The 21,317-nt window shown below is 47.4% G+C and overlaps 1 protein-coding gene across 3 annotated transcripts in view; it reads right to left on the reverse strand.

Moving 5' to 3' along the window:
- Positions 1–21,317, reverse strand: part of TM9SF4 (transmembrane 9 superfamily member 4) — a 45,284-nt gene that overhangs the window by 18,775 nt on the left and 5,192 nt on the right. Inside the window, exons 1-8 of one of the 3 annotated variants that reach the window (XM_081323751.1) lie at positions 20,701–21,067; positions 18,201–18,305; positions 13,874–13,973; positions 12,066–12,234; positions 10,799–10,928; positions 6,976–7,099; positions 6,771–6,889; positions 1,375–1,486 (exon numbers count right to left, since the gene is read on the reverse strand). In XM_081323751.1, coding sequence (XP_081179877.1) covers positions 1,375–1,486; positions 6,771–6,889; positions 6,976–7,099; positions 10,799–10,928; positions 12,066–12,234; positions 13,874–13,973; positions 18,201–18,305; positions 20,701–20,703 — 862 coding nt within the window. In that variant the 5' untranslated portion in view covers positions 20,704–21,067. Of the gene's footprint in view, positions 1–1,374; positions 1,487–6,770; positions 6,890–6,975; positions 7,100–10,798; positions 10,929–12,065; positions 12,235–13,873; positions 13,974–18,200; positions 18,306–20,084; positions 20,197–20,700; positions 21,068–21,317 lie in introns of those variants that run through there. The other 2 variants (XM_081323752.1, XM_081323750.1) reach the window with 2 other exon arrangements.

The raw sequence follows: 21,317 nt of genomic DNA on the forward strand, positions 1-21,317 counted from the left end.
TGTGGACTTCAACTCCCAGAATTCCCCAGCCAGGGAGTTGAAGTCCACAAGCCTTAAAGCTGTCAAGTTTGGAGACCTCTGGTCTAAGAGAAGTCTGGCTGAGGAATTCTGGGAGTTGAAGTCCACAAGCCTTAAAGCTGTCAAGGTTGGAGACCTCTGGTCTAAGAGAAGGCTGGCTGAAGAATTCTGGGAGTTGAAGTCCACAAGTCTTAAAGTTGCCAGGATTGGAGCTACTTGTCTATCCTGTCTCAGGTAATTTGCTTTGGGCAGGTAAAACACCTGCTAAGGCCTGTAAAATGGGCCCTGCCCAGCCAAATAAATAATGACAAAGCAACAAAAAAGGAAGGTGAACTGATCTGTGACCCCAAATCCTGAAACCCCTCCCTCCGCCTTTAAATTAACCTTCATTCTGGTTTTTTATTCAATTTTTGCTTTTTGAATTTTAAATTTTATATACGTGTTGTAATATTTTATTTGCACGCTGCCCAGAGTCACTCTGGGAAGGAGACGAATGGTTTTTAAAATATGACGACTATATCGATCAGTAAAATAAGATGAAAGAGACAGTGGGAAGAGCTGAACTGGCCGGGAACTGGTAGATTCCCAGCAGCCGAACTGGAGGCTTCTGAGCTTGGTTTTTATTTCAAAAATTAGCTATTGGTTTTTGCTCCGAATTATTATTATCAGTTTAATTTTACTTTTGGGTTCTTTTAAAAATATCTCGACTCCAGAAGTTGTGGGTGCGCCATCACTGGATGTTTTTAAGAAGAGATTGGACAGCCATTATGTCTGGAATGGGTCTTCTGCTTGAGCAGAGGGTTGGACTAGATGACCTCCAGGGTCCCTTCCAACTCTTGTTATTCTGTTGGTCCTCCTCCTCCTTTTACCCCCCCCTTCTTCTTCTCTTTCAATGGAACGACTTGTTTCCACAACTGGAAGAGAACAGACTGGACAGCCATTATGTCTGGAATGGGTCTTCTGCTCGAGCAGAGGGTTGGACTAGATCAGTGTTTTTCAACCTTTTTTGGGCAAAGGCACACTTGTTTCATGAAAAAAATCACGAGGCACTCCACCATTAGAAAATGTTAAAAAATTTAACTCTGTGCCTATATTGACTATATATAAAGTAATTCTCTTGAATAGGAATCAAATAAACACAAAGAAAGTATTTTATAATTACTTTTCAATTTTTCCCACGGCACACCAGGCAACATCTCGCGGCACACTAGTGTGCCGCGGAACAGTGGTTGAAAAACACTGGACTAGATGACCTCCAAGGTCCCTTCCGAGTCTGTTGTTCTGGTACTCTGTCCCGTGGGGGTTTGAAAGGGCAGTCTCCACATCCGAAATCCCCCAGCCTGCCTCCCTTCTCACCTGAAAGGAAGAAGACCACCACCACGGAGTTCACGATGGAAAACCAATGGATCTGGACGTCACTCATGGTGAGGTAAGTGTCCCACCGGGAAGCCCACTTGATGTCACTCTCCTGGAAAACAAAAGGGGGGGGGAAGGAAGGAAGAGACGGTTCCGTAGGAGCCCTGCTAAAAGCTGGCCAAGCAACTTTTCCCGATTCAGGGATGGCTGCTTTTAAGAAGGGCCCTCAAACCCCCTTTCAGCACGCTTCTCCAAGCCATGCTCTTTGATGACTGCTGGACTTCAACTCCCAGAATTCCTGAGCCAGCATGGGGGAACTATGGCCCCCTCATGACTCCTGGACTTCAACTCCCAGAATTCCTGAGCCAGCATGGGGGAACTATGGCCCCCTCATGACTTGCGGACTTCAACTCCCAGAATTCCTGAGTCAGCATGGGGGAACCACAGCCACCTCATGGCTTGTGGACTTCAACTCCCAGAATTCCTGAGCCAGCATGGGGGAACTATGGCCCCCTTTGAAGACTTGTGGACTTTAACTCCCAGAATTCCTGAGCCAGCATGGGGGAACCACAGCCACCTCATGGCTGGTGGACTTCAACTCCCAGAATTCCTGAGCCAGCCTGGGGGAACTATGGCCCCCTCATGACTCGTGGATTTCAATTCCCAGAATTCCTGAGCCAGCCTGGGGGAACTATGGCCCCTTCATGACTTGTGGACTTCAACTCCCAGAATTCCTCAGCCAGCATGGCTCAGCTTGGAAACCTCTCCCTTTCCCCTCAGCTTGGCTGGCTCAGGAATTCTGGGAGTTGAAGTCCACGAGTCACAAAAGAGCCAAGGTTGCCTACCCCTGCCCTAGGTGGCACGGCCTCAGGTGTGTTTTGTATTTCACCTTTCTGAACTGCCTATCTCCCTCAAAAAAGGGACTTTGAGTGCTGTACAAATAGAACAAGCAGTCTTTGACTTACGACTGCAGCTGAGCGCGACATTTCTGTCGCTAAGCAAGCCAGCTGTCCAGTGAGTTTTGACCCGTTTTATGACCTTTCTTGCCCCAGTTGTTAAGTGAACTGCTGCGGTTCTTAAGTGAGTCACATGGTCGTTAAGTGAATCTGGCTCCCTCCTCTGGCTTTGCTGGTCAGTTCGTAGCAAAAGGGGATCGCAGGGAAGACTGCGACTGTCATAACTAGGAGCCAGTTGCCAAGGGTTTGAATTTGGATCAAGTGACCAGGGGGATGCTGCAACGGTTGTTATGTGTGAAAAGTGGACATTTTTTTGTAACTTTGAAGGCCCACTAAATGAACAGTTGCACGCTGAGGCCTCCCTGTACTAACATATAAAAGCGGTATGTACAAATTAAAATTTTAGAGTTAAAAGATTTAAAATATATATATATAAAGCTTTAGGGAGGCAAGAATGACATGATAGTAGTCTTCCAACATCTAAAGGGATGCCCCAAAGAAGAGGGAGTCAAGCTGTTCTCCAAAGCACCCAAAGGCAGGACAAGAAGCGACGGATGGAAACTCACCAAGGAGAGAAGCAACCTGGAACTAAGGAGAAACTTCCTGACAGTGAGAACAATCAACCAGTGGAGCAACCTGCCTCCAGAAGCGGTGAATGCTCCAACACTGGAGGCTTTTAAGAAGAAATTGGACAACCATTTGTCTGAAATGGTAGAGGGCCATGTTCTCGAGCAGGGGGTTGGTCTAGATGACCTCCAAGGTCCCTTCCATCATCATCATCATTATTAAAATGCAGAGGAGCCCATAGCAATAGGGATGGTTAGCACCTTGAAATCCTCCCTCCCACATTTTAACTCACGTTTAACCTTAAAAATTAATCCTCCTTGCCTTTTTTAAAATGTCACTAAATCGAAATTACATATGCTGCTTTTATGTTATCTGTGCACCGCCCAGAGTACCTCTCTGAAGGAGATTTTAAAATTTGATCAATAAATCAATAAGATTGTAAGATGAGGACTATCTATGTAGTTGCCCAATTCCGAGAATGCTCACAATCTTTCCTTAGGTCTTAGAAGCCAAAATAGTTTGTGGGCTACCAACCCAAAACCAGGAGGGTGTGGATGTGGCTGATTTAGAGCCCTATTTTTACCATGGTGCATTCTGGGTGGACAAAAAATTGGCATCTGGACATGCCAATGCTTGGGTTTGCTGACTAGCAATAAGTATTTAACTATAACAGTGGCTCTCGGGTGTTCAATGGAGGTATAAACGCAATTTGGGGGAGACATCGAGAAGCCTCTGAGCTTATGGGACTAAAAAGTTTCATTTAGCATTTGAATAAGTATTGATGTGATATTTGTATTGCTTGTAGTCATTTTATAAGAGCTAAAGTGCGACAGACTTTATTGTTGTTAGCATATGGTTGTTTATGATTGTTTTTACTTTTATACCTTGTATTTAGCTCTGGGAAGTTGGGGAAGGGGAGGGGGGAAGGGGAGGGGGAGGGGGAGAGGGTTGGGTAGGGTTGGGAAGGGGGTGGGTGGGGAGGGGTTGTTAAAGATAAAATGTATTGAAAAACTTTTTTTTTTTAAAAAAAGAGAAGCCTCTGAGCTGTAAATCCGAGTTGGAATTAAATACCAAACGTGGCAACTTTAAAATTGTGGACTTTGGCTCCTGGTGTTCCTTGGCCAGCCACGTCCACAAGTCTTAAGGTTGCCAGGTTTGAAGACACACACACACACACACACACACACACACACACACACACACAGGAGAGAGAGAGAGAGAGAAAGAGAAGAGGGAGGAGGTGGAGAGTAAAGAGGAGGAGGAAGGAGGAGGAGGAGGAGGAGGAGGAGGAGGAGGAGGAGGCGGCCAGGAACTGAATGCAAGTAAAGGGTTGTTCCTCTGGGTCCCTCCCCTCTAAAACCCAACAGGCACAGCAGTGGCTGATGGTGCTGGAATTCCCCCTCCCTCCCATACAGGATGAGTCTCTGCGGGCACAGAAGGAATGCAGTCGGGCTGCCAGGATTTTGCAATCTCTTGCTCCCAGGGCTGAAAATGCAGCCCGGAACACCCAACGTTAACATTTCACCCTGAACAAGCTTGTGGGCCGAGTCGTCCAGGAAAACTGACAGCTTCTGTGGTTGACCCCCCAGGACAGGTCTCTGCCCCAACGGAGAGCTCCAACCGAACCTTCCTCTAGCACCAGGGGTCTTCAAACGTGGCCCTTTGATGACTGGTGGACTTCAACTCCCAGAATTCCTCAGCCAGCGTGAGGGAACTGTGGCCCTTTGATGACTGGTGGACTTCAACTCCCAGAATTCCTCAGCCAGCGTGAGGGAACTGTGACCCTTTGATGACTGGTGGACTTCAACTCCCAGAATTCCTCAGCCAGCGTGAGGGAACTGTGACCCTTTGATGACTGGTGGACTTCAACTCCCAGAATTCCTCAGCCAGCGTGAGGGAACTGTGACCCTTTGATGACTGGTGGACTTCAACTCCCAGAATTCCTCAGCCAGCGTGAGGGAACTGTGACCCTTTGATGACTGGTGGACTTCAACTCCCAGAATTCCTCAGCCAGCGTGAGGGAACTGTGACCCTTAGATGACTGGTGGACTTCAACTCCCAGAATTCCTCAGCCAGCGTGAGGGAACTGTGACCCTTTGATGACTGGTGGACTTCAACTCCCAGAATTCCTCAGCCAGCGTGAGGGAACTGTGACCCTTTGATGACAGGTGGACTTCAACTCCCAGAATTCCTCAGCCAGCGTGAGGGAACTGTGACCCTTTGATGACTGGTGGACTTCAACTCCCAGAATTCCTCAGCCAGCGTGAAGGAACTGTGACCCTTTGATGACTGGTGGACTTCAACTCCCAGAATTCCTCAGCCAGCGTGAGGGAACTGTGACCCTTTGATGACTGGTGGACTTCAACTCCCAGAATTCCTCAGCCAGCGTGAGGGAACTGTGACCCTTAGATGACTGGTGGACTTCAACTCCCAGAATTCCTCAGCCAGCGTGAGGGAACTGTGACCCTTTGATGACTGGTGGACTTCAACTCCCAGAATTCCTCAGCCAGCGTGAGGGAACTGTGACCCTTTGATGACAGGTGGACTTCAACTCCCAGAATTCCTCAGCCAGCGTGAGGGAACTGTGACCCTTTGATGACTGGTGGACTTCAACTCCCAGAATTCCTCAGCCAGCGTGAAGGAACTGTGACCCTTTGATGACTGGTGGACTTCAACTCCCAGAATTCCTCAGCCAGCGTGAGGGAACTGTGACCCTTTGATGACTGGTGGACTTCAACTCCCAGAATTCCTCAGCCAGCGTGAGGGAACTGTGACCCTTTGATGACTGGTGGACTTCAACTCCCAGAATTCCTCAGCCAGCGTGAGGGAACTGTGACCCTTAGATGACTGGTGGACTTCAACTCCCAGAATTCCTCAGCCAGCGTGAGGGAACTGTGACCCTTTGATGACTGGTGGACTTCAACTCCCAGAATTCCTCAGCCAGCGTGAGGGAACTGTGACCCTTTGATGACTGGTGGACTTCAACTCCCAGAATTCCTCAGCCAGCGTGAAGGAACTGTGACCCTTTGATGACTGGTGGACTTCAACTCCCAGAATTCCTCAGCCAGCGTGAGGGAACTGTGACCCTTTGATGACTGGTGGACTTCAACTCCCAGAATTCCTCAGCCAGCGTGAGGGAACTGTGACCCTTTGATGACTGGTGGACTTCAACTCCCAGAATTCCTCAGCCAGCGTGCACACTAGCTGAGGAATTCTGGGAGTTGAAGTCCACCAGTCATCAGAGGGCCACGTTTGAAGACCCCTGCTCTGGACAATGGTCTCACCCAGGGAAAGAGTGTTTGAGTAGAAAGTCTCAGCTCGCAGGGCCATTTTTAGAGATCCAGAGAAAGCACTGAAAGCTGAGAACTAGCTTGGTGTAGTGGTTAAGGAACTGGCTTGGAAACTAGGAGATTCTGAGTTCTAGTCCCGCCTTAGGCACGAAGACCAGCTGGGCAAGTTTGGGCCAATCACCAGGAGTTGGTGAGTTCTAGTCCCACCTTAGGCATGAAAGCCAGCTGGGTGACTTTGGGCCAATCATCTGGAGATGGTGAGTTGTAGTCCTGCCTTAGGCGTGAAAGCCAACTGGGTGACTTGGGCAAACCCCCAGGAGACAGTGAGTTCTAGTCCCGCCTTAGGCGTGAAGGCCGGCTGGGTGACTTTGGGCCAATCACCAGGCGGCTGTGAGTTCTAGTCCTGCCTTAGGAAAGAAAGCCAGCTGGGTGGCTTTGGGCCAGTCATTCTCTCTCGGCCCAACCCACCTCACAGGGTGGGTTCTTGTCGTGGTGAAAATAAGCAAAGGAGGAGGGGGGGGTTGCTGCCTTGACCTAAATTATAAGGTAATGGAGGCCTTCCCTCCCCAGCTCCACTCCTCACCTCCCAGTGCACAGAATAGGTGAAAAAAAGCTTGTTGGGCTTATTCGGGTCGATTTCTTGAGCGGAGGCGCTGGCAGCTTCGGGCAGGACACAGACCCCCTTCTCGTCCACCTTCATATCTGCGGAGCAAAGAAGAGGGTGAGCAGAGCCAGTCTTTCTTTGGCCCCAAGTTCCTCCTGCAATGGGTCCAGGGCAGCCCTCTCACCTGCCAGCGCGATGCTCTGCGGGATGACCTCGAAGCGAACCACCCGATAGGTGGGCTCCTGGCTCTCCTCCACCTCCTCTCTGTGGTAGTAAAGGATGAAGGAAAGATGGTTGTGCAGGAAGAACTAGAAGAGAGGACGGGGAAACACACGTTAGCAGGAGGGGCAGCGGAAGGGCACAACTCGCCACGAGTGCCGCGCAACAGAAATTTTGGGCTGGACTGTGGTCGTAAGATGAGGATTCCCCATACAGAAATACATGTGGCAAATATATTCCGGAGTTATAATATAATCTGGATAATGTAGTAAACAGGGAGGAAGGAAGTGTAAATGGGTGTTATGTATGCGCACACTTTGGGAGCAAGCAACTAAATTTTTAATGTGTGCCAGTGTGCCCACAGTAAAAAAAAATGACAATAAAGGTTAGCTATCTACAGTATCTATAAGGGACGCGGTGGCTCAGTGGATTAGGACGCTGAGCTTGTTGATCAGAAGGTCGGCAGTCTGGCGGGTCGAATCCCGAGCGCCTCGTAGCAGAGTGAGCGCCTGTTACTCGTCCCAGCTTCTGCCAACCTAGCAGTTCGAAAGCACGTAAAAATGCAAGTAGAAAAATAGGGACCACTCCGGTGGGAAGGTAACAGCGTTCTGTGTGCCTCTGGCGTCTAGTCATGCCGGCCACATGACCACGGAGACGTCATCGGACAAGCGCTGGCTCTTCGGAAACGACTAGCACGCGTGTGCGGGGGAACCTTTACCGAAGTTGAGACCTTGGAAAAAGTTCAGAGAAGAGCAACTAAGATGATCAAAGGCCTGGAGACTAAAACATACAAAGGACGACTGCGGGACTTGGGTTCAGCCAGTCTAAAGAAAAGAAAAAATAGGGGAGACATGATAGCAGCGTTCCAGTATCTGAGGGGCTGCCACAAAGACGAGCGGGGTCAAATTATTCTCCAAAGCACCAGAGGGAAGGACGAGAAACAATGGATGGAAACTGATCAAAGAGAGAAGCAACCTGGAATTAAGGAGAAACTTCCTGACAGTGAGAACAATCAACCGGTGGAACAGCTTGCCACCAGAAATTGTGGGCACTCCATCACTGGAAATTTTCAAGAAGAGACTGGACAGTGACCTGTCTGAGATGGTATAGGTTCTCCTGCCTGAGCAGGGGGCTGGACTAGAAGACCTCCAAGGTCCCTTCCAGCTCTATTTTCTATTCTATTCTATTCTATTCTATTCTATTCTATTCTAATTCTATTCTATTCTATTCTATTCTATTCTATTCTATTCTATTCTATTCTATTCTATTCTATTCTATTCTATTCTATTCATCCCTCCTTTGGCACCTGCTCTTTAATGATTCTATTCCACCTTTTTTTGATATTAGTGTAACTCTTGTCCCATGGCGAGTTTTCCTGTGGCTATATGGCTTTGCTTTCTCTTCTGTCTGCAAGGAGATCTTTGACAAGGGGGCTCTTTCACGGAGGGCCCTTCGGAGCACACCAAATCAGCATTTTAAAACCAACCCCCTCCCTGCAAACAGGGCCAATGAATGAGCTTTGAAACCCCCCCCATCCCTTTGAAGGAGAGATTTAAAGTGCAAAGAAGAGCGACTAAGATGATTAAAGACCTGGAGACAAAAAGATACTAAGAACGGTTGCCGGAATTGGGTATGGCCAGTCTAGAGAAAAGAAGGACCAGGGGAGACATGATAGCAGTACCCCAGTATTTGAGGGGCTGCCCCAAAGAAGAGGAGGGGGGTCAACTGATTTTCCAAAGCACCAGAGGGAAGGACGAGAAACAATGGTTAGACAAGCAACCTGGAATGGAGGAGAAACTTCCTAACACTGGGGACAATTAAGCAGTGGAACACCTTGCCACCAGAAATGGTGGGCGCTCCACCGCTGGAGGTTTTTAACAACAGACTAGATAACCAGTGATTTGTCTGAGATGGTCTAGGTTCTCCTGCTTAAGCAGGGAGCTGGACTAGAAGACCTCCAAGCTCCCTTCCGATTGATTGGCTACGGTGAATTATCATAGAACCCCGGGGGGGGGGGGGAAACTAGACTTTGGAGTAGACTGTGGGGCAGTCTCTGGATAGGACCCCCTTGAGACAGTTTTTCAAACTGTGGTCAACGATATCCAGCGTTCCATGAAACTCCTGCTGGAGTGCTATAGTCCAGGGGTCCCCAAAGCCCCGGGCCGCGGCACGCCAGCAACCGGGCTGCAGAAACGAGCAAAGCCCCATCCGTGGGATGCAGGCAGCACACAAAACCACGCACCCTCCGGTCCATGGAAAAACCTCTCTCCACGGAACCGGTCCCTGGAGCCCAAAAGGTTGGGGGCCTCTGCTATAGCAGATTATACTTATATTTTATTTGGCCAAGTGTGGTTAGATACACAAGGGATTTGTCTCTGGCACAGAACCACTCGGTGTACTTGTGAGCGACAGAATACAACACCGGTAGTCCTCAATTTACAACAGTTCATTTAGCGGACCGTTTGAAGTTACGACGTCACGGAAAACAGCGGCTTATGACTGCTTTTCACGCTTAACGGCCATTGCATCCCCTGATCAACGTTCGGATCATTTTCGCACTGACTCGTATTTATGACGGTCGCAGCTTTCCCCGGTGTGTGTGTGTGTGTCACATGATCCCCTTTCGCGACCTTCAATGGCCAAGTCAATGGGGGGGGGGAGGGGAAAGCCAGGTTCATTTAACGACCCCGTGACTCGCTTAACAAATCGAATCGTTCACTTTAACAAGTGTGGCAAGTCAAGTCGTAAAATGGGACCAACTCACTTCGGAAATGTTTCCCTTCGCAATGTAAATTTTTGTTCTCAATCCCGGTCGTTAACTCAACCCTTCCCCTGACTGCGGTGGGAGGGGAATTTGCCAAGTGTTTCTTTTTTAAAATAAATAAATAAATAAAAATAAAATTAAATCTCACAGGAAGAAAAAGAGATAAATGTGCCTCGCCTTTGTTTCCACCCGGCTGAAGGAAAGTTATCTCCCACAGACCACAAGGGAGAAACTTCCATTTGCTTGCACCGATCTGTGGCTGTACGGTAAAGGTAACACTAATCCGTTGTGCGACCGGAGACACACCCTTCTGGAGCACAACCCTTAAGGTTAATCTTTACTGAGTTTCTTTCCTGGGGGTTTGAGCAAGACTCAAATTCCTTGTTTTTCACACCACAAAGGCAAAGGGAGAAGCAGCCCGCTTGAAGACGGGTGGACTTCAACTCCCAGAATTCCCCAGCCAGCTGGCTAGGGAATTCTGGGAGTTGAAGTCCACCCATCTTCAAAGGCCCAACGTTGGGAAATACTGACTAGAACACACCCAATACAGGCAGCCCTTGATTTACAACTCTTTTAAGTGACCATTCAAAGTTGCAATGGACCCGGGGTGGGTAGGAAGGTTACTTACAGCTAGCCCTCACACTTACGACCGTCACAACTTCCCCGGGGTCGCCTGATCAACGTTTTAGCACTTGGCAAGCGGCATGTACTTACTACACTTGTAGGTCATGTGATTCCCCCTTTGCGGCCTTCCTAGCCGGCTTCCGACAAACTCAATGGGGGAAGCCAGATTTGTTTAACGACCGCAGGATTGTCTTAAAAAAATGCCGTGATTCGCTTAAGAACCACGGCAAAAAAAAAAAAGGTGTAAGGTGCAATGAATGACCTCCTTGCTTAGCCAGAGAAATTCTGGTCCCAGAATTTGGGAATCCTAAGTCGAGGATAACTGGAATTAAGGGATACAGCAAAAGGCCCCCTCAAGTGCATGCGCGCGCACACACACACACGTCCCTGGTACCCCTACCCTGTTCTTCTCCATGAACCCAAGTCGGTAGCCATGTTCAAACTGGAGGTCCCGGTCCTTGTTCTTCTCCTCTTCTTCGCGGTTGGAGTAGAATTCCAGCCTCGTGGCCACCGGCAAGTTGTCGGCAATGCTGCAGGGACAAATCCTGGGGGGTCAGACCCACTGCCTCCCCTCCGCTCCAAAGCAGCGTTCCCCCAAGCTTTCCAGGAGGGGGGGAGAGGGGAGAAAGAGGGGAGGGTTTTGTGGGAGGGGCAGGCGCATGCAAGCGTGCCTGCTGCTTGCGCAAGTGGGGCCAAGAGCACTTGCGGCGCTCATGTGGGAGTGAGGCCCCAAGCAGCCCCAAGGCTCATGTGAGTGAGGCCCCGATGCTCATGTGAGTAAGGCTCCGGGCGGTCCCGATGCTCATGTAGGGCCCCAAGCAAGCACAATGCTCATGTGAGTGAGGCCACAATGCTCATGTGAGGCCCCGATGCTCATGTGAGGCTGTAATCAGCCACAATGCTCATGTGAGGCCCTGATGCTCACGTAAGGCTCCGGGCGGTCCCGATGCTCATGTAGGGCCCCAAGCAAGCACAATGCTCATGTGAGTGAGGCCCCAAGGCTCATGTGAGGCCCCGATGCTCACGTGAGGCCCCTAGGCTCATGTGAGAGAGGCCCCAAGCAGCCACAATGCTCATGTGAGTGAGGCCCCAAGGCTCATGTGAGGGTGCAATCAGCCACAATGCTCATGTGAGGCCCCGAGGCTCATGTGCGTGAGGCCCTAAGCAGCCACAATGCTCATGTGAGTGAGGCCCCAAGGCTCATGTGAGTGAGGCCCTGATGTTCACGTGAGGCCCCAGGCGGCCCCGAGGCTCATGTGGGTAAGGCTCCCAATAGCCCCGATGCTCATGTGCCACCCCACGTGACCACGATACTCGGATGAGTGAGGTCCCAAGCGACCGCGATGCTCGTGTGAGGCCCCGATGCTCATGTGAGTGAGGCCCTGAGCTGTCCCGATGCTCGTGCGAGTGAGGCCTCCCCCCAACAGCCACGATGCCAGTGTGAGCCCCCGAACGGGCAGGATGCTCGTGGGAGTGAGGTCCCAAGCAGCCACAATGCTCGCGACGCTCGGGGGAGAGAGGCTGCGCCTGCGCGTGCACCAGCCAGCCCCTCCTGCGGCCCAGTTGCCAATAGGCCACGGACCGGTCATGGGCAGCAGCCCGCAGGTTGGGGACCCCCACTGAAGGCAAGGCAGAACCCTGCGTCTTTTGAGGCCAGGAGAACTCACAGGTGGACGTAGTATTCCTCCTGGATCCGTTCCACCACCAGTTGGCTGCTCTCCTTGGTCAACACCACGGGCTTGTTTGGGACGTGACACAACACCTTGCACTTCTTTTCCACGTTCATGGAAACCTCGAAAGGCGTGTTGACGATGCGGTCTCCTCTCAGGACCTCTCCTGTAGGCAAGGCAGGGCAGGGGTGGCGGGGAGGAAGGAGAAAACGATTCGGAGACGTAAGGCTTAGGGGCAAAACAGAGAAGCTAGCAATGCAGATATATATCTTGCATATGTATAAATGTATAAATAAAACTGAAATAAATTTATACATTTTATACGTATATTTTTTTCTTTTAACAGCCCCTGTAATCCAGGGTTCTTCAAACTTGGCCCTTTTACGACGGGCGGACTTCAACTCCCAGAATTCCTCACTGGCTGAGGAATTCTGGGAGTTGAAGTCCGCCCGTCGTAAAAGGGCCAAGTTTGAAGACCCCCTGGCCACCACGCCGCTCAGTTACAATTGCCAATATATTTGACGTATTTGTAAATAAGTCAGTTTATAAATTTTGTCAGTTAAGTAAATAACTAAAATGCACCTGTGTATCTGTACTTAAAGCCAAATCAACATTTCTGGGATCCTGATCACAGGGCAATTGGTGCAAGAGCACAGAGAGGCAGAGAAAAGACAGCAATTTCCCTTGAGTAGATTTAACTTATAGTAGGCCACGCTTACTCCCACCCACGGGATCCCTAAAACCCCAAATGACCTGCCATTGCTCAGAAGACAACATTTTGCTCCACGCTTAAAAACGTTTACTTGACGGGACTCCTCAGTTTGAAATAAGCGCCCCCTGGCCTGGCCCAGCCAAATTCTATCCTCGGGCAGATTTTCTTGCAACTTTGGAAACCCTTAAAGCGCGAGGACCTTTAAATAGGTCTTGCAGATCTGTATTCGACTGTTAAGTACTCTCCACAAAGCCCTGCTGGCGTAGAGCTTAAGGTGCAGGATTGTAGGCAAACTCTGCCCGCAGCTGGGAGTTCGATCCTGACCGGCTCAGGGTCAACTCAGCTTTCCATCCTTCTGAGGTCGATAAAATGAGAGACCCAGATTGTTGGGGGCAACAGGCTGACTCTGTAAATCGCTCAGAGAGGGCTGTAAAGGACTGTGAAGCGGTAGATAACCCCAAGTGCTATTGCTCTACCCCCACTCCTCTATCTATCTATCTATCTATCTATCTATCTATCTATCTATCTATCTATCATATCATTTATCTATCATCTATCAATCTATATCATTTATCTATCATCTATCTATCCATCCATCATCTATCTATCCATCTATATCATTTATCTATCATCTATCCATCATCTATCCATCATCTCTCTATCCATCCATCTCCATCTCCATCTCCCTCCTTCTCTCCCTCCGTCTGTCTGTCTGTCTGTCTGTCTGTCTGTCTGTCTATCTATCTATCTATCTATCTATCTATCTATCTATCTATCTATCTATCTATCTATCTATCTATCTATCTCAATGCAGTATTGCAGGCTAACTCTGCCCACTGCCAGGAGTTCGATCCTGACCGGCTCAAGGACTCAGCCTTCCATCCTTCAGAGGTCAGTGAGGACCCAGATTGTTGGGGGCAAATAGACGGACTCTGTAAACCGCTCAGAGAAGCCCAAGGGCTATTGCTAAGTGGTGCTGGAGATCAGATACCCAGAGCTGTCAATCTTCAGGGATGCCAAACAAGAGGTGCCAGCACATGTACAATATGGCAGGTGGAAGGCTATGCTAGGGGAAGGCGGACTGGGGCATTACCTAAATTTTCAGCTTTATATTTGATGGTGTCCGGCCGGCAGAAGGGCAGGGAGTAATACTCGTAAGGTAACTGCGTCCGCGAACTGGTGAGTTTCACAGCCTGGGAGAAAGAGAGAGAGAGAGAGAGAGAGAGAGAGAGGCCTTTGGTCCCAAATCCTCACATCTGAGTGGATCCCAGTAGAACTAATGACAAAGGACACATCATGCCTGATCCTCCTTCTTTCACCCCCAAAATAAAGTCTCTTTATAGACAAAACAATACAGACATTTGGCTGGGAGCACCATTATTGTCTGTCTAATCTGATCTATAGGTCTATCTAACACACACGCACACATATTACACACACACACACACATATATAATCTATCTTCTGTATCATCTCTCTACGTACCCCCTCTATCATCTACCCCCTCTCTATTATCTGTCTGTCTGTCTGTCTGTCTGTCTATCATCTCTCTGCCTGCCTACCATAACCCAGGTCATATGTATCCCCTCCATTGTAATTTTGAACAATCATGTGCCTGTAAAACAAACAGTATTAGGAGATATGTCGGGGTGGCAACAGCTGTACTCAAATACATCTAGAAGTGTTCGGGTTAGAAAAGCTAGTATATATTTCCTATAATCCCAGAATTGTTGGAATTACTGAGCTTTTAAATTGCCTCATACTGCATATGGCAGGGGTCTTCAAACTTGTCACCAGGACCAGATGGATTACACCCCAAGGTACTCAAGGAACTGGCAGATGTGATCTCAGAACCACTGAACTATATTTTTCAAAGATCCTGGAGCACTGGGGAACTACCAGAGGACTGGAAGAGAGCTGATGTAGTTCCCATCTTCAAAAAAGAGAAAAAAATGGATCCAGGAAACTACAGACCTATCAGCCTGACCTCAATACCTGGGAAGATTCTGGAAAAGATAATCAAACAACAAATCAGCGAACACCTTGATGCAAACAAAGTCATCACTAAAAGCCAACATGGGTTTGTCAAAAACAGATCATGCCAGACAAACCTTATTGCATTCTTTGACCAAGTGACAAAACTAGTGGACCAGAGGAATGCTGTAGATATAATTTACTTGGACTTCAGTAAGGCATTTGATAAAGTAGATCACAACCTACTACTTGATAAGATAGAGAAACGTGGGTTAGATAGCATCACCACCAGATGGATTCGTAGCTGGCTGACAGGCCGTACTCAGCGTGGGGTCCTCAATGGAACCGCATCTACATGGAAGGAAGTGTGTAGTGGGGTGCCCCAGGGCTCTGTTCTGGGCCCAGTGCTCTTCAATATCTTCATTAACGATTTGGATGAGGGGATAGATGGGGAACTCATCAAATTTGCAGACGACACCAAGATGGCAGGAATAGCCAACACTCCAGAAGATAGGCTTAAAATACAGAAGGTCTGGATAGACTCGAACACTGGGCGCTATCTAACAAGATGAAATTCAATGGTGAAAAAAGCAAGATTCTACATTTAGGCCAGAAAAACTAAATGCACAGGTGTAGTATAGGTCACCAGTAGGCAACCTTGGCTCACTTACCATTTTCTTGCCTACCTTAACTTGTGTTTCTAGTCTGTTTTTTAATGGCACTGTTTTTGATAGGTTGGACTGTTTTTTCCCTTTGTGTAAATACGGATGCAAAAAAACGAGCTGAGTAGTTCTGCTTTCTCCCTCTTGCTTCTCACATTCTTGCCACTTTCCCCCACTAATGGACCAATCGTTCCCTTAGTTTTTTTCTTGTTTTTTTACATGTTGAAAGAAGCTTTTTTTTTTTGGTTATATAACTTCCTCCAGTATTTGATTGCATATATTCAAAAATGCTGAAACACTGAAAGGGATAGGCAATATCGTGCCAGACCTGTGGAACCGCTTGCCGGTCGAGCTCCGGATGGCCCCCGACCTTCGCTCCTTCCGGCGGGATCTAAAACCTTATTTATTTGAGCAATCGGGCCTGGTTTGATGGGTTAAGGGTTGGGTTTTTAACATGGTTTTAATTACTGTTTATATCGGGCATAATATTTAATTGTTTTTTAACTTTTGTACTTAGTTTTTAATATTTATTGCCCTGTACACCACCCTGAGTCCTTCGGGAGAAGGGCGGTATAAAAATTTTATAAATATAAATATAAATATCCTCCGCTTCTAGTGGGTACATTCTGAGAACAGAACTACCCAGTTGTGAAAGATCCAGCATCCATAACAACCAGAAAATCACCTAAGTGAGCCTTGGTGGAGCAGTGGGCTAATGCCTCCTTAAGTAACACCAGCTGCCTGCAATTAGTGCAGGTTCGCATCCCACCAGGCTCAAGGTTGACTCAGCCTTCCATCCTTCCGAGGTAGGTAAAATGAGGACCCAGATTGTTGGGGGCAATAAGCTGACTTTGTAATAATGCCGCTTGGGGGTGTGTGTGAAAGCCCTAATAAGCAGGCATATACATAGAATGAAGGCTACTGCTAAGCACATTGATTTGTGCTTTAAAATTGTAAGCCGCCCTGAGTCTTCGGAGAAGGGCGGGATATAAATGGAATTAAAATTGAAAAAAATAAAATAAAAAAATAGATCAAACGGGAATGATGGAAGCTCTAATCCAGGGCTTTTCAACCAGTGGTACGGGTACCACCTGTGGTACGTTGGCACCTGGCAGGTGGTACACGGCCATCCTAGAAAATTAGCAGGGGAGGGGAATGAGCTGAACTGGTGGCAGCACTGCACAAGCCTGAGCGAGAAATGGCTGGAGCTGCAGGGCTGTCAGGGCTCAGCGGAAGCGCCAGGATCAGCGCCAGGATCCAGCTGGAGCTCGGCATTGATCCTGGCACTTCTGAGCCCAGAAGAAGCGCCGATCAGCTGGAATGTTGCAGCATCTCCAGGGTCTTGTGATTTACATTCAGATGCTTGGCAACTGATTCATATTTATGACGGTCACAGTGTTCCAGGGTCATGTGAAGTGACCAAAATCTGCTGCAACCACCCAGCAGAGGGGGGGGGGAGAAATAAAAACCAAACACCCCCCCTGCTGCCAATCCTCAAAAATGCTCACAACAATGAAAACCTCGGACAGGAGGAAGAGCGCCGCCGGGCAGGCAGGCAGGTGACTTGCTTGGCTGTGGCTCAGAGGGCACTTTTTTCAGTGCCATTGTAACTTCGAACAGTCACTGTGAACTGTTGTAAGTCGAGGACTACCTGTACTTCATCACTTTTTTCTTTTTTTTTTTGGTCATCAAGTTTTTGACACCTTGCCAGGCGACTGGTGGTGCTCGGATGTTGCCATATCCTAAAAGTGGTAGAATGGGTGAAAAGGTTGAAAAGCCCTGCTCTAATCTAGCACATCTGAAGGGTGCCAGATTGAAGAAAATTCACTCAAAACCCTTCACATAGCCACAGCGTCCCTGTAAGGTAACTTACAGACCAGAAATAACTCTTGTTATTCTGCAATTCGTATAATGATCCAGTATTCCTTTTCATTTTAGATGCCGTTCCCAAAACTCGCCTTACAACTACAGTGAGTCAGGAGAAAAACAGTTTCATGTCAAAATCTGTAAAATCTCCCGGGGGCAGCAAAGATGAAACTAAGCAGGTGAAAGGATTATCAGCTGAAAGCACCTTTTCCCACGTCAATTAAAACATTTGAAAGGCTTAACAGGTGAGGCTGCTTGTCATGAGTCAGAAAAATCAGATAAAAGCAATGCTGTAACCAGAGCTACAACCGCTAAAATTGGCAGGAATGTAACACCTCTGGCAATGCAGGCGAAAGAGCAGCCCACCCCTGTGATCTATGGGGACTGTTATACTCCCAGGATGCTCCAGTTTTCACCCACACTAGTAGGGGCGCTTCTAAGAAATGCGGCCATCTGCAGAAAGGAAAGTGTAATTTTTTTTCTTTCTTTTCTTTTTCTTTCTTTCTTTCTCTCTCTTTCTTTCTTTAATAATAATAATAATAATAATAATAATAATAATAATAATAATAATAATAATAATAATAAGAAGAAGAAGAAGAAGAAGAAGAAGTAGGAAGGGACCTTGGAAGTCATCTAGTCCAACCCCCTGCTCGTTCTTTCTTTCTTTCTTTCTTTCTTTCTTTCTTTCTTTCTTTCTTTCTTTCTTTCTTTCTTTCTTTCTCTTTCTTTCTTTCTTTCTTTCTTTCTTTCTTTCTTTCTTTCTTTCTTTCTTTCTTATCTCTCTCTCTCTCTCTCTCTCTCTCTCTCTCTCTCTCTTTCTTTCTCTCTCGGGGTGATGACAAACTACCACGATCAGACTTGGCCAGGGTTCTAAACTGGGTCAAGTTGTAGAGGGGATGAAACTGGGTGCCATCTTACCTTGATTTCTACAGGAGCGTTCCGGTGGAAATTGATGGGAGCCACTCCTGGCACGTAGAAGCAACTCACCCCGTGCCACAAGAGGAAGAAGGGGCACGTAAGCCTCTGTCAAAACATAAAAGGAGACGCTTTGTCACCAGAGTGGCCTCTATTCAGGATACAGGGAGGAGAGACTAAAAAAGGACCGTCTTCAAGGTCCAGTCTACTTGTTTAGCGAATGGCACAAAGCACCTGGATAACGGTCATGAAGTTACACAGAAGGAGCACATAATACTATGGTATGCATAGGATGGAAATATGTAGTAAATTTTGTAAGCCATGAGGAATTCAAGAAGTTATATATAAGTTATAGGTTACATTTCAAAATACATTGAGAATAGAATAGAATAGAATAGAATAGAATAGAATAGAATAGAATAGAATAGAATAGAATAGAATAGAATAGAATAGAATAGAATAGAATAGAATGTAGGAATAAAGGATAGAATGGAATGGAATAGAATAGAATAGAATAGAATAGAATAGAATAGAATAGAATAGAATAGAATAGAATAGAATAGAATAGAATAGAATATAGTAGAATAGAATGTAGGAATAAAGGATAGAATGGAATAGAATAGAATAGAATAGAATAGAATAGAATAGAATAGAATAGAATAGAATAGAATAGAAAAGAAAATATGGAATGGAATAGAGCAGAGCAGAGCAGAACAGAACAAAATATGGAATGGAATAGAATGGAATAGGATAGGGAATAGAATGGAATGGAATAGAACAGAACAGAACAAAACAAAATATGGAATGGAATAGAATAGAGAATGGAATGGAATAGAGCAGAGCAGAACAGAACAAAATATGCAATGGAATAGAATGGAATAGGATAGGGCAGGGGTCAGCAACCTGAAACAGTGAAAGAGCCACTTGGAACCGGTTCCCTCACAAAAGGAAAAACTGGAAGCCGCAAAAAATGTGCACATGCGCGTACATGCGCGCATGCGCAGAATAGGGTTTGACTGAACAGTGGAGCCAAGGCGAGATATGCACCTACCCTGCATATTTGAATTGATTGGTTGAACTTTTTTAGTCCCACTTTTTTTTTGGACTGCACATGGCAGAGGACTGGGAGCCGCAGGAGACGGCTGAAAGGGCCGCATGCGGCTCCGGAGCCGCGGGTTGCAGACCTGTGGGATAGGGAATAGAATGGAATGGAATAGAACAGAACAGAACAAAACAAAATATGGAATGGAATAGAATAGAGAATGGAATGGAATAGAATAGAATAGAGCAGGGGTGTCAAACTGCCGGCCCATGGGCCGGACACGTCACAAAGAAACCGCGCCCACCTCATTGCCGGCAATGGGGAAAAAGTTCCGAGACGTTGCGAGTTTGACATGTCTGGAATAGAGTGGAGTGGAGTAGAATAGATACAATTAGAATACACAACAGAACAGAATAGAATACAGAATACAATAGAATGCAGAATAGAGTAGAATACAGAATAGAATAGTACAGAACGGAATGGAATAGAATAGAATAAATACAGAACAGAATATAGAATAGATTACAGAATACAATACAATACAGATTAAAATACAGGAGAGGATAGGGTAGGATAGGACATATTAATATCTAGGCCACCTGTTCCTGCGAGGCAGGGACCCTTGCAAACCACCCCTACAAAAGCACATTCGTGGTTTCCAATATTAAACTAAAAAATAACGGGACACCGAGGAGGAACTGTCTTACATTTGCAGGGAACAAACCTGCGCATCGCTAGCAAGACTGCATTATACCAAAGGCCTTTTTTAAAAAGGAGAAGATATCTAGATCAGACTGACGCCAACTGCAGGCGAGATGACTTATTACAGGTAGGCCTCGACTTACCACAATGTAGCCCCAAATTTCCCTTGCTAAATAAGACGGCTGCTAAGTGAGTTGTGCCCCCATTTTATGACCTTTCTGGCCACGGCCGGCTAGCGAATCGCTGCAGCTGTTCATTACACAGCCGTTAAGTGAATGTGGCTTCCCCATTGACTTTGCTTGTCCGAAGGTCGCTAAAGGGGGAATCACCGGATCCCGGGACGCTGCGACCGTCATAAACGCATGCCGGTTGCCAAGCGTCTGAATTGCCATCAGGTAACCATGCGGACGCTGCCATCGTTTATGTGTGAAAACCAGTCAGTCATAAGTCACTTTCTTCAGTGCTGTTGTAACCTCAGTCACTAAACAAACGGTCGTAAGTTGAGGAGTATCTGTATGAATGTGTTCTCTCCCTTTTTTTTCCCCCCCGGATCTACTTGTATATTTGCATTCGTTTTATACTTCTGATGTGGTCAAATGGCTCAATCGATAAAGTTTCATTCCAGTTTGTTCACCTGTAGACCCCAATCCCCAAGCTAACACAAGGCAAGTCATAATAATAGTAATAGTAATAATAAAGTTGGAAGGGACCTTGGAGGTCATCTAGTCCAACCCCCTGCTCAGGCAGGAAACCCTGTACCATTTCAGGCAAATGGCCGTCCAGTCTCTTCTTAAAAGCCTCCAGTGTTGGAGCATTCACCGCTTCTGGAGGCAGGTTGTTCCACTGGTTAATTGTTGTCACTATCAGGAAGTTTCTCCTTAGTTCCAGGTTGCTTCTCTCCTTGGTGAGTTTCCATCCGTTGCTTCTTGTCCTGCCTTCAGGGGCTTTGGAGAAGAGCTTGACTCACTAAGTGAATGGCTGCACTACATGGCTGGATCCAGTGCCCCTTGGAAGCAGAGGACACGATGGAAAATAAAGTTAAAATAAAGAATCATCTAGGGAGGGTACGCACGCACACACACACACGCACACCGGTGCAGAGTGCAAGGCAATGACTGATGACATGGCAGGGTGACAAAGGGCCTGACTCACGCTTCCTGATCCAGGCAGGACCGCAACGGGCAAACCACTTGTGGTCGATAATGACACCATGTTCTCCCTGGCGAGGGATCAGGCAGATCCCCCAAATTGCTGACTGGGATCCTTCTCTGAAAAGCGAGCTGTGTGTCTTGTAGGGATTGGCGCCGCTGTCACAATTCGGAGAGCATTTCCTGCTTGGCCTGCACGTCAGTGCAGCCCTTGACTTACAACGGCTC

Source organism: Vipera berus, assembly GCF_964194415.1.
Source record: "Vipera berus genome assembly, chromosome: 3".
Taxonomy (NCBI): Eukaryota; Metazoa; Chordata; class Lepidosauria; order Squamata; family Viperidae; genus Vipera; species Vipera berus.